This window comes from Amphiura filiformis, chromosome 3 (assembly GCF_039555335.1).
Source record: "Amphiura filiformis chromosome 3, Afil_fr2py, whole genome shotgun sequence".
Lineage (NCBI taxonomy): Eukaryota > Metazoa > Echinodermata > Ophiuroidea > Amphilepidida > Amphiuridae > Amphiura > Amphiura filiformis.
In genome coordinates this window covers 37,257,970-37,271,344 of record NC_092630.1, presented here as the reverse complement: position 1 = coordinate 37,271,344, position 13,375 = coordinate 37,257,970, and the positions used below count along the sequence as shown (strand labels likewise).

Below are 13,375 nucleotides of genomic sequence, written 5' to 3'. Positions count from 1 at the left end.
AGGGGAGGACCAGTGTAGTACCAGTGCAGTACCACTGTTGGTGCTGTGCAGTACTTTGTCAGGTACCTTGGCGAACCTGTGAAGGCGACCGTAGTAAGAATCTTGTAGTGTAATGTTGATCTTCTTGTGCTTAAACATGCAGTTTGCGGAACCATCACAGCACCAGCCGCAGTCTTAGCCAACATGATAATAAATGAAGATACACAAGAAGGCCGTATTGTCAACGGGACTTTATCGATACATGGAACAGCCCCATGGATTGCTAGGTTGTGGAATCGAACTGCGAGAAAACATTTCTGTGCAGCAAGTTTGGTCAATCGCATGTGGGTTGTCACCGCAGCTCATTGCATTATTGATTCTGGAATCACCAAAGATGAACTGATCGTCCGAGTAGGAGACTTTGATACTTACGCACCAGAAACTGACGAACAGCTTCTCACAGTATCAGCTATAATCGTTCACGAGAATTTCAACGAGGAAGACTTTGATAGTGACATAGCCTTGATCAAATTAGCGGAGCCAGTTGAAGTGTTTGACGATTTTGTCCGACCTATTTGCATTCCAAACATTACATCAACTAGCCAGCTTTTAGTACCAGGCGTTAAAGGACAAGTGGTCGGCTGGGGAAGGGTAACCGAAGAAGGATATTTTTCGCGGTATATGAAGGAGATCTTCTTACAAATTCGAAGTGATGACAGGTGTAAGGCGTCATCCGTGTTCCCGGTAACGAATAACATGTTTTGTGCAGGATCTCCTAAGCGGGAGGGGGATGCATGTGAAGGGGATAGTGGCGGGTCGTTCGCAGTAGAGATTGGTGGGCGTTGGTATTTGGGTGGAATTGTAAGTTGGGGTGAAGGATGCGCAAGAGAAGGCAAATTCGGATTTTACACAAAGGTACCAAGGTTTTATGAGTGGATTCATAATACAATTGCGAATAACACGTAACAATAAGACTGTTATAAAGACAGGAATGTTTGTATAATATTTTGGTGCTAACGGAAGACGTTTCTACACCATTAATCATTCGGAAAGACGTTTTATTGACTCTGTCTTGCATCTTATATTATCAAATGTCTTTCACGTGTTTCATTATCCACCAAAGGTGGTATTGGTACTCTATACATTAAATGAATTTACAGTCATGTTTAATGTGGTAACATTCTCATTAATATTTTAAACGTACAAAAGGTGCAAGTGTTATATTCCTATCCTGGAATTTATGAATAAAAACCTTGTCATAAATCTATTATTACAAATTTAGTGTACGAGGTAGATGTTTGAAATCATAATACTTCAAAAGATCTTAAAAAGATCTCTTGTTTCATTAGCTCACATCGTCCTCATTAATTTGTCTAAAATGTCTTATTTTTAGACTATAATAATTGTGTTGTATTTCAATGTCTAAAATACTCTGTGAATAACAGATCCTGAAATGTTATATTACGAAGTAAAGAAGTCTTTATGAGCTATGACTATGGAGCTATTTTCTTTGGTATATACCTATGTAATTTGACTTAAAAATACATTGTAAACCTTTATAGCAATTAAACTTATTGCAGTAAACACCAAGTAGCATTATTTTATAAAGAAAACAAAAAACAATACAATATTGCTTTAACCATTTAGTTTTGAAACGCAATTTTGCAACGCAATTTGTAAAGCAACGAATCTTGGATCATTACCAAACCCGTATGCTGATTGATACCTTGTGACGTACGCGACGCCCAATTGATTTTCTATGTCAGTATATGCCATGTTTCCTCCTGCCCCAGGATGACCAAACAATTCACGATCCTGCAAAATAGCAACAAGAACATATTCTTCGTATGTTACACATCAATGTTTTTTCTTCTCTTGGGGGAGACAATCAATGTCCACTGTCAAATAGAATGAATATCTCAATAGAAAAAATACATCTTCTTCTTCATCTTCTTCGTCTTCGTCTTCTTCTTCGTCTTCTTCTTCGTCTTCTTCTTCGTCTTCTTCTTCGTCTTCTTCTTCGTCTTCTTCTTCGTCTTCTTCTTCGTCTTCTTCTTCGTCTTCTTCTTCTTCTTCTTCTTCTTCTTCTTCCTCTTCTAGACCTTTTATTAACGGGATGATATTTGGGAAAGGATGACATTACAAAACAGGCTATAGTATTTCATCCATTTTGGTGCTTACTTTGAACTGTAAGTAAGTAAATCCAGTGCTATATTTAGATGATGCTCCGATCACTTTATCTTTCCGGCTTGCATTTGCACCATTTACTAATTGTTTGATCATCTGTTCAGATAGCAATGTTTTTCCATCTTTAGTTTTCCCGCCATTTGCTAGAATTGAGTAGACCTTTGCAAGACCATTCGCTGTACCAATGCCTGAATGGGAACCCATCTCTATCGCACGATAGTCTGGATCATTGAGTCTATACATCTGAAATGACATGAGCAAACACGTAAATGATGAAATGGCTATGATTAAATGTAAGTAGGTCTAAATAACTGACATAACTGACATAACTGTCACATAGACCAATTGTAATTTGCTTGTATGAATAACATCTTCACAATCACTTTACAATGATCAAAATACATAGTTTGAAAGCATGTACAACTTAAAATACACGACCAAGTTACTAAAACTTTCGGTGTGTCCCTTTTATTTTACTGGAACTTGACAGCTGTTTTAATGCAAGATATCTGCTGGCTGGAGGTACTTGGTTAAATATCACTAATTCTCTATTACACAATGGAAAAACTAGGTCATTTCAAGCACGATCTTCTTATGCTTAAAAACTCTCACCATAGTGAAAAACATGTCCCAAATAGTCAAAATTTCAACATTATTGTATTAATCTGAGACTTTCGTTGTTTTAAACCACTTAAGTGTAAGGCCGTCCTCCCTTCGGGAGATCGGGTACGAATACATTAGTAGGTGGTGAAATCGATATTCAGCGGATGAATTTTTTTTTGGGAGGGGACTTTTCATCAAAACTGTTAAATAACCGGGTAAATAACGGTAGAAAACATGTCATTTTAGCATGATAGTCTGAAATTTGCACAATGTTAGCTAATAGCTTGGTATTTTCAATGATTTTAAGCACCTTTTTTCAGATGCCATGCAAGAAAATAGTCCCCCTTTTTCCATGCAATGCCCAGTTCTAATTAGTGGTATGTAACCACTTATGCCTTATAAGGTTTAGATTTAACAAGGAATGGTGACATCTTTTATTTGGAATGGAAGTAATTTCGTGTAATCCTTGTCAAACAAATGTTAAATTTTGGGCCAAAATGTCACAAGTTGGTACCATAATATAATACATGAAATCACTCATGTGCAGACGACATAATTTATAGCTTATACATAGATAAATATTAACGGTTACATACGTTGTCACACACATCGCCGCAATTTTCTATGACCGCCGGCAGTATTGATTCACCACTAACAAACATATCCCAGAACAAGCGTCTATTCACAGGGTCAGCTAAGCTGGTCCACATCATTAAAAATAGATTTGTCGATGCGGTGAAAAAACGACTGACTCGGTAGTTCAACTCAGATGGAAGACCGATGTAGAATTCAATACCTTTTGACAGAAAATAAAACATCATGTAGTGCTAGTATAGAGTATAAGTATTAAAGTGTAACTATTGATACAAAATGGGTTAAAGATTTTAAGACGGATCGGTGGAGAGCATAACCTAGTGGTCCAGATAAATGGTATGGGTTCTGTAAAGAAACCGCAAGGGATACCGGATACCAGTTGCGAGCAATTTGTTCAGGCATGTCAGGGAGTCATTTATGGGAGCAGTTTTCATGAACCTGGAACAATCTATGGCGATTCGAATTCGGATGACTCCAAAATGACCATGACATTGTTTGTATCACTACGGTGGACGATCCCACAAAATTTTATGAACGTATAAAGCAAGTTATTCCCAACAAATTTCATAAACTTAATGGCGATTTGACCTCAATAGACCTCAGAATGACCGTGACATATTTGGTCTCGATACGGTGGTTGTGGCAACCAATTTTCATGACCTTGCAACAATCTATGGCGATTTAACCCCGGGTGACCCCGAATGACCCCAACATGACCTTGATATTTTTGCCTTTCTACGGTGGTCGTTTTGCAGCATATTTCATAAACCTGCAACAATTAATGGCAATTTGACCCCGGATGACCGCAAATGACCTGTGATTTAGCATATTTTGCGCTGAAATTCGAATTAGGTCGTGAACATCTGGCAGCGATACTCACCATCAAGCTACGTCACCAGTTAGTGGTCACTAACTCTCAATCTGAACATAGTTCAAGCGAGACAAAAATACAGAAGATTCTTTTTTCATTTTTAGCTTATTTTTAAGTTGACCTCAAATGACCTTTGACCTCAGTATGTGCCCTTAAACAAAACGTTACACTAGAGTTCCCGTGCAGCTATGGCCCAAGTTTGATATAAAATTGGATCGATTGAGCCCATATTTATTGGTCGAGCTATGTGTTTTTAAAATATTGGACGAGAAGTAGTCGAGCCCATATTTAAAACTCATAGCGAGACCAATCAAAACATAATAATGGTTGCAATTGATTTTGAACTGTTCATATGAGACCAGAATTTTCATTATCAGCCTATTTTACAAGTTGAACTTAGATGACCCTTGACCTCCATATGTGACCTTTGGTACCACTAATGCATGAATGGACCCATTGTGCAGCTATGATCCAAGTTTGTTTCCAATAGCATTAAAACTTCTCACCTGAGAAAATTTCCTGTCTTATCAGGCGATAGTTTATACATATAGTTTTTATTTATTAATTATAAGGAAAGGGTAAACAAGAAGCGAAGATTACCAAATGGCTCTGCCACTTCCTCCTTGAAGAACTGACCCAAAGTCCGATGTTGTGGATCCACACGTGAAAGAAGTTGACTGGCATACAGGCTAAATGTTATTGCGTGATAACCATGTTCTGTCCCTGGTTGCCACATTGGAGGACTTGCGGCTAACACATTACCAAGTTCCTCGTAGTGTTTTAGTAACTCGATACTCAGTGGTGGATCAGTCATTGCAAGTCCAGCCTATCAATGTTAATCATAGAAATACAATACAAATTGGTTAGAATATAATGAACGAGATATACTGTTCACGAACGTGAACTTCACATTATTAACGAGGCAAACTCTTCGAGACAGCATCGTCGGTACAATTGAACCTGAATTTCACATTTCTCGGCCACCCATTTGGCACAAGTTGATAAATCGACATTGAATCAACGTTTCACTGACTCGTCGATCATCAACCAGATACCAACATGTGGTTGAAATCCGGTTGACGATCAATGTCCATTCGAAATATGGTTCAGTGAAATGTAGTTGAAAATGCAGTCGACATTGATTCCACTTCGGTTTGCTGCAGTGGCGTAACCAAGAAGGTCCTAGACCCCTCCCCAGGATGCTGAGATTCATTGACCTTATCTCTGTCCGATTTTGCCGTCCCTCCCCCCTCTTTTCCCCAGGCTCCCTCTGAAATAAATCCGGTCGCAAACGAGTGACAATTTCATTACCTACGTCAGGATAACACGCAGGCGCAGCAATGCGAAAAATTGACGGAAACTAGACGATGACGTCACTTCTTTCCAATTCTCGCACAGGTGGTATGCGCCGTGCATTCTCTAAATTCAGTAATTTTCCATCGTCAACCGTGTAATTGAATGGGATTATTTTGAAATTTTAAAACGCTTGAAATATCACAAACAAATAGGCCTATGTTAATAAATAATATAAATGCAAGCTAAAACCGTTGGGGTTCGATAATGAACCCCACAAAATTAACCGAGTATATGGAAAATACCATACGGCCGAGCGGTTTTGCCGGCTCTCTCCGACCATCATGCCACTCGCCGCCTGTTCTCGCGTTTCATAATACGATGCGCCGCCAGCGGTTGATTTTGCAAGGCCAAAATACGCAATGCAAAATGTCGACATCCATAGCCCGAGTAACAGTATGTTATTGCGTGTTTAAATGTCAATATAAACGAATGCACATTGAAACAACAATTTATAATTATAGTAGATCCATTTTCTATCTTTTAATCAGACGAAATCCTTCGTGGAGCTGTGTTTAACATTATTAGTATTATAGCACTTGCGTAAAAATCCAGTGATGGCTTAGAACGGCGATGTCGACTCTGGAGGTCAAAAGTTGGACTTGCAAAAGCAACCGCTGGCGGCGCATCGTATTATGAAACACGAGAATTGGGTTGGCGTGTAAATGATAATCATTCGTATATGAAGAACTTTGTTGCAAAACCCCTTACATCCACTTAAGCAATTTTGAGAACAAATTACAAAATCATCAATAAAGTACTAATATATGGAAAAGAAAACGAGCAAGGTACACCAACTTGATGTGGGGAAACATGTAAAATACAGACTAGACAATATGCAGGGGGGCAAAACCAGCAAATGTAGGCATAGGAAGTAGGCAAAGTTCGATAGCCAAAAATTACCAGTTCCAAGGCTCACAAAAGTGCTAAACCTGCAAAAACAAAAAGAATCAATGATGTAAATCACTGTGCACACTCGGTAAACCAAACAACCAATGTAGGTACCAAAACAGGCAAAGTTCGATGGCCAAAAATTGCCAATTTCAGAGCCCACAGAAGTGTCAGCAAAACAGTACAAAATAACCTGGAGCAGACAAACAAAACCAAACAGACAAAAAACAACCGACGTTTCGAGCAGATAAACTGCTCTTCTTCAGGGACAGACAACAAAATATAAAAGCAAACAACGAAAACTACATGCTGTGTGTAGTTTAAAAACAAATTCAAGTCAAAAAATTAAGGCAAGTTCAAATAGAACTCAGTAGCAAACAAGATAAGCTTAGAGCAAAATAAGCATGTCTTACTTCAATGAAGCACAGTTTACTAAACTGGAAAGCATTATGTAAATAAGCAAGACCACAGGACAATAGGGTATTGTCCTAATTGACAGGAAGTAGATGTCAAGAGGGGTCGTAGTCAATAGAAGAGGAAGAGAATGAATAGAGGGAGATAAGTGGGCCAATGTCACTCAAATTTAAAAGAGAAGAGTGATGCATATTACAAAATAATTATTTTAAATACATATGTTAAAAAAGAGAGAAAAAAATCAAGCAAAAATAGCTGAATAAAACACAAGTCAAGGAGAGTCACAAATATAAAAGTGTAGTATGCATACAGAAAGAGGGGATGGGGAGTAGAAAAACAGAAAAAGTAACAATGCAAATGGTCCATGCATGGTCAAAGTTAACTACAGTGCATATAGATAGGCCTGCAGTCAAGTGGTAAAGCCAAAAAATCACTAAAACCAAAGCACAGTAAAATACCGTTACAAATTAGCATGAAATATGCTAAAATAGGTTGTGATACAAGGTCTACTGAAAGATGGAAAAGCATAGGCAAACAAGGAGGCCTACAATGAGAAGCCAAATGTGAATTGACATATCAAGCATGTACAATACATGTAGATCCAGTAGTAAATGAAAAAGTAATTAGAAAAGATATGCACGGTGCAATAAATATTATAGGCCTGCATAATACATGTGTTAAGAAAAGTGAAAAGCCAAAAATTGCTGAATCAAAACACAAGTTGAGGAAGGTCGCATATAATAAAATGGCAGTATGCATGAAGAAAAAAAGGGGGGGGGGGGGTAGGTTTGGAAGTAGAAAAATAGATCAAGTAAATGCTTATGAGCTCATATGGACCGTGCATGATAAAACTAATTCTCAGTGCATGTATAGACCTTTAGATGAAAGTGGAAAGCCAATGAATCACTAAAACCAAAGAAAAGTGAAATACCGTAACAACTTGACATGAAATATGCCAAAATAGGTAGTGATAGGCCTAATAAGGATACACTGGCATGTTAATCTTTAACATTTAAGCCAAGTGGTTGGGTTGTCTTAAGTTTAGAGATCCAGTCTTTCTCAAGTTTCTATCGCATTAGTTTTATCATGACTATACATGCACTGAGAATTAGTTTTATCATGCACGGTCCATATGAGCTCATAAGCATTTACTTGATCTATTTTTCTACTTCCAAACCTACCCCCCCCCCTTTTTTTCTTCATGCATACTGCCATTTTATTATATGCGACCTTCCTCAAAAACTTGTGTTTTGATTCAGCAATTTTTGGCTTTTCACTTTTCTTAACACATGTATTATGCAGGCCTATAATATTTATTGCACCGTGCATATCTTTTCTAATTACCGGTACTTTTTCATTTACTACTGGATCTACATGTATTGTACATGCTTGATATGTCAATTCACATTTGGCTTCTCATTGTAGACCTCCTTGTTTGCCTATGCTTTTCCATCTTTCAGTAGACCTTGTATCACATCCTATTTTAGCATATATCATGCTAATTTGTAACGGTATTTTACTGTGTTTTGGTTTTAGTGATTTTTTGGCTTTACCACTTGACTGCAGGCCTATCTATATGCACTGTAGTTAACTTTGACCATGCATGGACCATTTGCATTGTTACTTTTTCTGTTTTTCTACTCCCCACCCCTCTTTCTGTATGCATACTACACTTTTATATTTGTGACTCTCCTTGACTTGTGTTTTATTCAGCTATTTTTGCTTGATTTTTTTCTCTCTTTTTTAACATATGTATTTAAAATAATTATTTTGTAATATGCATCACTCTTCTCTTTTAAATTTGAGTGACATTGGCCCACTTATCTCCCTCTATTCATTCTCTTCCTCTTCTATTGACTACGACCCCTCTGACATCTACTTCCTGTCAATTAGGACAATACCCTATTGTCCTGTGGTCTTGCTTATTTACATAATGCTTTCCAGTTTAGTAAACTGTGCTTCATTGAAGTAAGACATGCTTATTTTGCTCTAAGCTTATCTTGTTTGCTACTGAGTTCTATTTGAACTTGCCTTAATTTTTTTGACTTGAATTTGTTTTTAAACTACACACAGCATGTAGTTTTCGTTGTTTGCTTTTATATTTTGTTGTCTGTCCCTGAAGAAGAGCAGTTTATCTGCTCGAAACGTCGGTTGTTTTTTGTCTGTTTGGTTTTGTTTGTCTGCTCCAGGTTATTTTGTACTGTTTTGCTGACACTTCTGTGGGCTCTGAAATTGGCAATTTTTGGCCATCGAACTTTGCCTGTTTTGGTACCTACATTGGTTGTTTGGTTTACCGAGTGTGCACAGTGATTTACATCATTGATCCTTGTTGTTTTTGCAGGTTTAGCACTTTTTTGAGCCTTGGAACTGGTAATTTTTGGCTATCGAACTTTGCCTACTTCCTATGCCTACATTTGCTGGTTTTGCCCCCCCCCCCTGCATATTGTCTAGTCTGTATTTTACATGTTTCCCCAAATCAAGTTGGTGTACCTTGCTCGTTTTCTTTTCTGTTGTTCATATTCAAGGTATCCTCTTGTATCATTTATTGATCCTTGATGTGTTTTGTGTCCTCGTCCGTTGGATTCACCATTACCCACTTTTACTAATATATGGGTTGCAACAAAAGCAGTTTTTGGCGGGATGCTTGGGTAGGATGAGCATCCCGCCAAAAACTGCTTTTAATGAAAAACCCCTTATATAAGTGATTTGTTTTGATGATTTTTTGATGTGTACTCAAAATTGCTCAAGTGGATGTAAGGGGTTTTGCAACAAGTTCTTCTTATGTACTTATGAAAATACCTCGTGGTTAAGAAGCATCCTCACGGTGACGTCCTCTTTATCATTCTGTCCAAACTCCGGCCAATAGTGGGCGACTCTTTCATCGTATTGTAACTGACCTCGATCCGACAAAATCGCCATACATAGAGCGGCCATTCCTTAATGATGATGATGTTGATCATAGAGATCAGTATATGGAAAGATATTATTTTATATTATTGATTAAACTTAATTAGCTGTGCATAATTTAATTGTAAGCGCCGTTTTGAGAATATGAATGAATTATTTGCAAGATCTATAATGTTTTACCGAAACTTAATCAAGCTATGGTTGTCCACAAAAAGTACTCAAGACAAAGACCAAGTGCAAAATTGGGGAAAGGAAGTTATTTGGAACAAGTATTTGGTACTAGACCTAGAGGGTGTTGGTGTTGGTGGTGGTGGTGGTGTGTGTGTGTGTGGGGGCGGGGGAATATTTACGTGCGATGGCTGTTCTGGGTAAAGATTTAAATTTATTCAATACGAGACCATTTTCAACATAATCCGTACATTTTTGCCGATTTAGACCACTGTAGACCAGAAATGTCACCTCTGACCTATTTGCTCGAGAAATATGTTGCATGCTGGTCAAATTATACGTTTTCTGAAACTTAACAATTAGAGGAATATTTTGGTGTGATTATTTAAACAATAAACCAATTTGAATTTGTCACCTGTATGAACTTGTGAAGGTTGTTACTTGCTACATAACTATATTGAGGTCATTAAACCTTTACACGTCTTTTATACTAAAATAATAACTTTTGGAACAACTACACTATTTCTATTGCAGCCGTCGCCAAGGTACTTGGCTGGTACTGTGCGGTACCAGTGGAGTACAAGTGTAGTATAGGTAAAGTGCCACACTGGGAATCTTGTAGAGAACATATTATAAACGATGCGACTGTTGGGTAAAAACATTCAGTCCAACGTAACACAAAATATTCTATACAACACTGAGTTGTGTGTATTTTAATTAGCCCAACTTTTGTAAAATAGTACCAGCGTTTTATCAGTGTGATACTGTGGACAGTATTATGTACATGTCTGATCATAACGGTAGGTAATACTAGTATACCTTTAGTAACAGAAAACACCACAGCCATGGTATCATTTTTCCAGGGTTGTAAAGCTTCTGCATCTGCATATCCACCCCAAATGTCCACAACTTTTCTTCCTTTGTAATAAACAGCAAATGCAGAACCACTCTCTGGTAGCTCCAATCCGGATTCATAATTTGCTCTGAGAAAAATATCAATATATATTTGTTTAATGTACCAAAATAAATATGTCAGAAATCTTTTAAGAAATTTAATTTTTCTCTCAAATAAATTAATTTTACCTTGGTTGAATAATACGTACTTCGAATGATCTGTATCTCCAGCTATGGAGTTTCATCATGCTGGTATTTCAATCTCGTTTGATATAAGCGCTAAAAGCAGTCAAGTTAGCTCAATCGATAAGGCGTTCGACTATGGTGCGAGAGGTTGCGGGTTCGAATCCTGGCGGTGCCTAGTACGATCTCGTGGAAAAATTGAGTTAGCTTGAAATTCCCCTGGACAAGGAACTTACTGCTAATTGTCTCGTTGAAACCCGTACGAAACTCGGGGAGCTGATCCTGGTTGCAATGGTTATTTGTGGAATGTCTAGGGTGTGCGCTCTTGTAGCAGCAAAGTCCCTGATTTGTTGTTAAATGGTTTATGGAATGATGTGAGGCCGTAGTGGTCAGCGACAACCTGTAAAGTGTGCCGAGGCTTGTGGATCAACGTCTAGGCGTTGTGCCTGTGCGTAGCGCACTATAAATCACTGCGCTTTAAAAAAAATTTTTTTAAAGATGTATTTAAAGGCCGTAGAAAACTATGTGAACATTGAAAATGGGTAAGGGGTGAGGTTCGAGGGTCGGTCAGTATGTAATGAAAGTTGAGTTGTGACCCCATAGTAGGTAAGTGGTCCATATTATTGCATCAAGTAAGTAGAACGTGATCTCGTGAGGACAACACACTATGGCTGCTCTTGCTAATACTACCGCACACCTTGCCTGTAATTTCTTGTAGCTCTGGATCTAATGTTGTATTTGAGTTACAGGGTGTGCCTAAATGTCATGCTATTTGAACACAAATATCTAAGGACCTCAATTTGAATACAAAGGACTTCAAGTGTAAATAATTTGAATACAAAGGACTTCAAGTGTAAATAATTTAACATTTGTTCATGAGGAAGTGGGCTAGAAAAAATAATATGAAAAAAATCTTTCAGGTTAATTAGTCAAATGACTAATTGATTAGTCTGTTGATTTTATGCTAATGCTGTGACATAATCAAGTAAATGGTATAATTCATTTTGTGGTTTGTAAGACAAATGTACAGTCATTGTGTGATCAGAAATTCCATCAAAATATTCCATATATGGGATCAAAAGTCAACTTTCATTACATACTTACCGACCCTCGTATTAAACTGAAAAATCCGTGAATGTTTTGAACATAATATTTTATTTATATTGATTCCAAAATCTCCATTTTGATAGTATTTTTGGCATAATCTTTACCATAACTGATCAAGATATTAGAGAAAATTGTAAAGAACATACCTGAAAGTATCGAGAACACCTTCAAATCCGGGTTCAACTTTTCCACCGATGATTACGGGAAGCTTTGGTGTAAAAAGTGTTGGTATTTTTGTAATAACGATGGCAGCTATTGCCACTAAAAAGGTAGTCCGAAGAAATCCCATTATTCGAATGTGCTTGTTCTATAAACGTATGCTACAAATCTGTAAATCAAACAGTTAGTGTCCACATGATTAATGATAAAATATTATTTATACGAGCATCATGAGCATGTTTATTATATAACAGGAGTGCCAACTTCAAGATTGATAAGATTGGTAAAATTATATTCCCAAATATTGAAATCAACACCCTACTCCTGCCGTACATTTAAAACATACATTTGTTACTTCTCATATTAACCGCAATCAGAGGGATATTATTGTTTTTTACTTGGACGACTTATTGGAGACTTTTTGACTGTTTGAATCTAACTTTTGCAAATGTTTCCGAATCCGAGGGGCCAATAGAGTAGCACCTACATTAAAATATGGATTATCATGGCTATTCGGGGCTCGTGCATTAGACGCATCAACATCTCAGTACGCGTGTATTATTTTGTACAATTTCACTCTCAACAAGTGATACGCATTTATTAACCTATAATTAATAAATAAATATAATCATGATAATTATTATTATTATTATTATTATTATTATTATTATTATTATTATTATTATTATTATTATTTGCACATTTATATAGCGCCTCTTCAATAGATCGAGGCGCTTTACAAGATAAATAATAAAACAATTTAAAAACACGAAAGAATATACAGAATAACATAAAATACAATGCGAATATGACATAGTAAAATTACACATAAATAAAAATATATTACCGAATCAAGCATTAATTACAATCATTATTACACCAAAGCAAAAATATTTAAAAAACATTTATGCACAGAAAGCTACTCTTTGGGGAAAAGATGAGTTTTTAATAACTTTTTGAATACTTTTACACTGGGAGCCTGACGGATCTTAATGGGAAATTGATTCCAAAGCTTGGGTCCAAGAACACAGAAAGCGCTATCGCTAATGACGCGTTTAACTTCAA

The 13,375-nt window shown here is 37.0% G+C and overlaps 2 protein-coding genes across 3 annotated transcripts in view; one reads left to right on the top strand and one right to left on the bottom strand.

Annotated features, from left to right (window-relative positions):
- The window catches only part of LOC140148452 (uncharacterized), a 37,629-nt gene extending 36,667 nt beyond the window's left edge, over positions 1-962 (top strand). The window contains exon 11 of the mRNA XM_072170399.1: positions 143-962. Coding sequence (XP_072026500.1) covers positions 143-945 — 803 coding nt within the window. The 3' untranslated portion in view covers positions 946-962. The remainder of the gene's footprint in view (positions 1-142) is intronic.
- Positions 963-971: 9 nt separating this feature from the next.
- The window catches only part of LOC140148453 (beta-lactamase domain-containing protein 2-like), a 28,247-nt gene continuing 15,843 nt past the window's right edge, over positions 972-13,375 (bottom strand). For both annotated transcript variants that reach the window (XM_072170401.1, XM_072170400.1), the window contains exons 2-8: positions 12,298-12,479; positions 10,787-10,950; positions 9,692-9,828; positions 4,835-5,060; positions 3,366-3,565; positions 2,161-2,409; positions 972-1,794 (exon numbers count right to left, since the gene is read on the bottom strand). In XM_072170401.1, the coding sequence (XP_072026502.1) occupies positions 1,615-1,794; positions 2,161-2,409; positions 3,366-3,565; positions 4,835-5,060; positions 9,692-9,828; positions 10,787-10,950; positions 12,298-12,440 (1,299 nt within the window). In that variant the 5' untranslated portion in view covers positions 12,441-12,479 and the 3' untranslated portion in view covers positions 972-1,614. The remainder of the gene's footprint in view (positions 1,795-2,160; positions 2,410-3,365; positions 3,566-4,834; positions 5,061-9,691; positions 9,829-10,786; positions 10,951-12,297; positions 12,480-13,375) is intronic.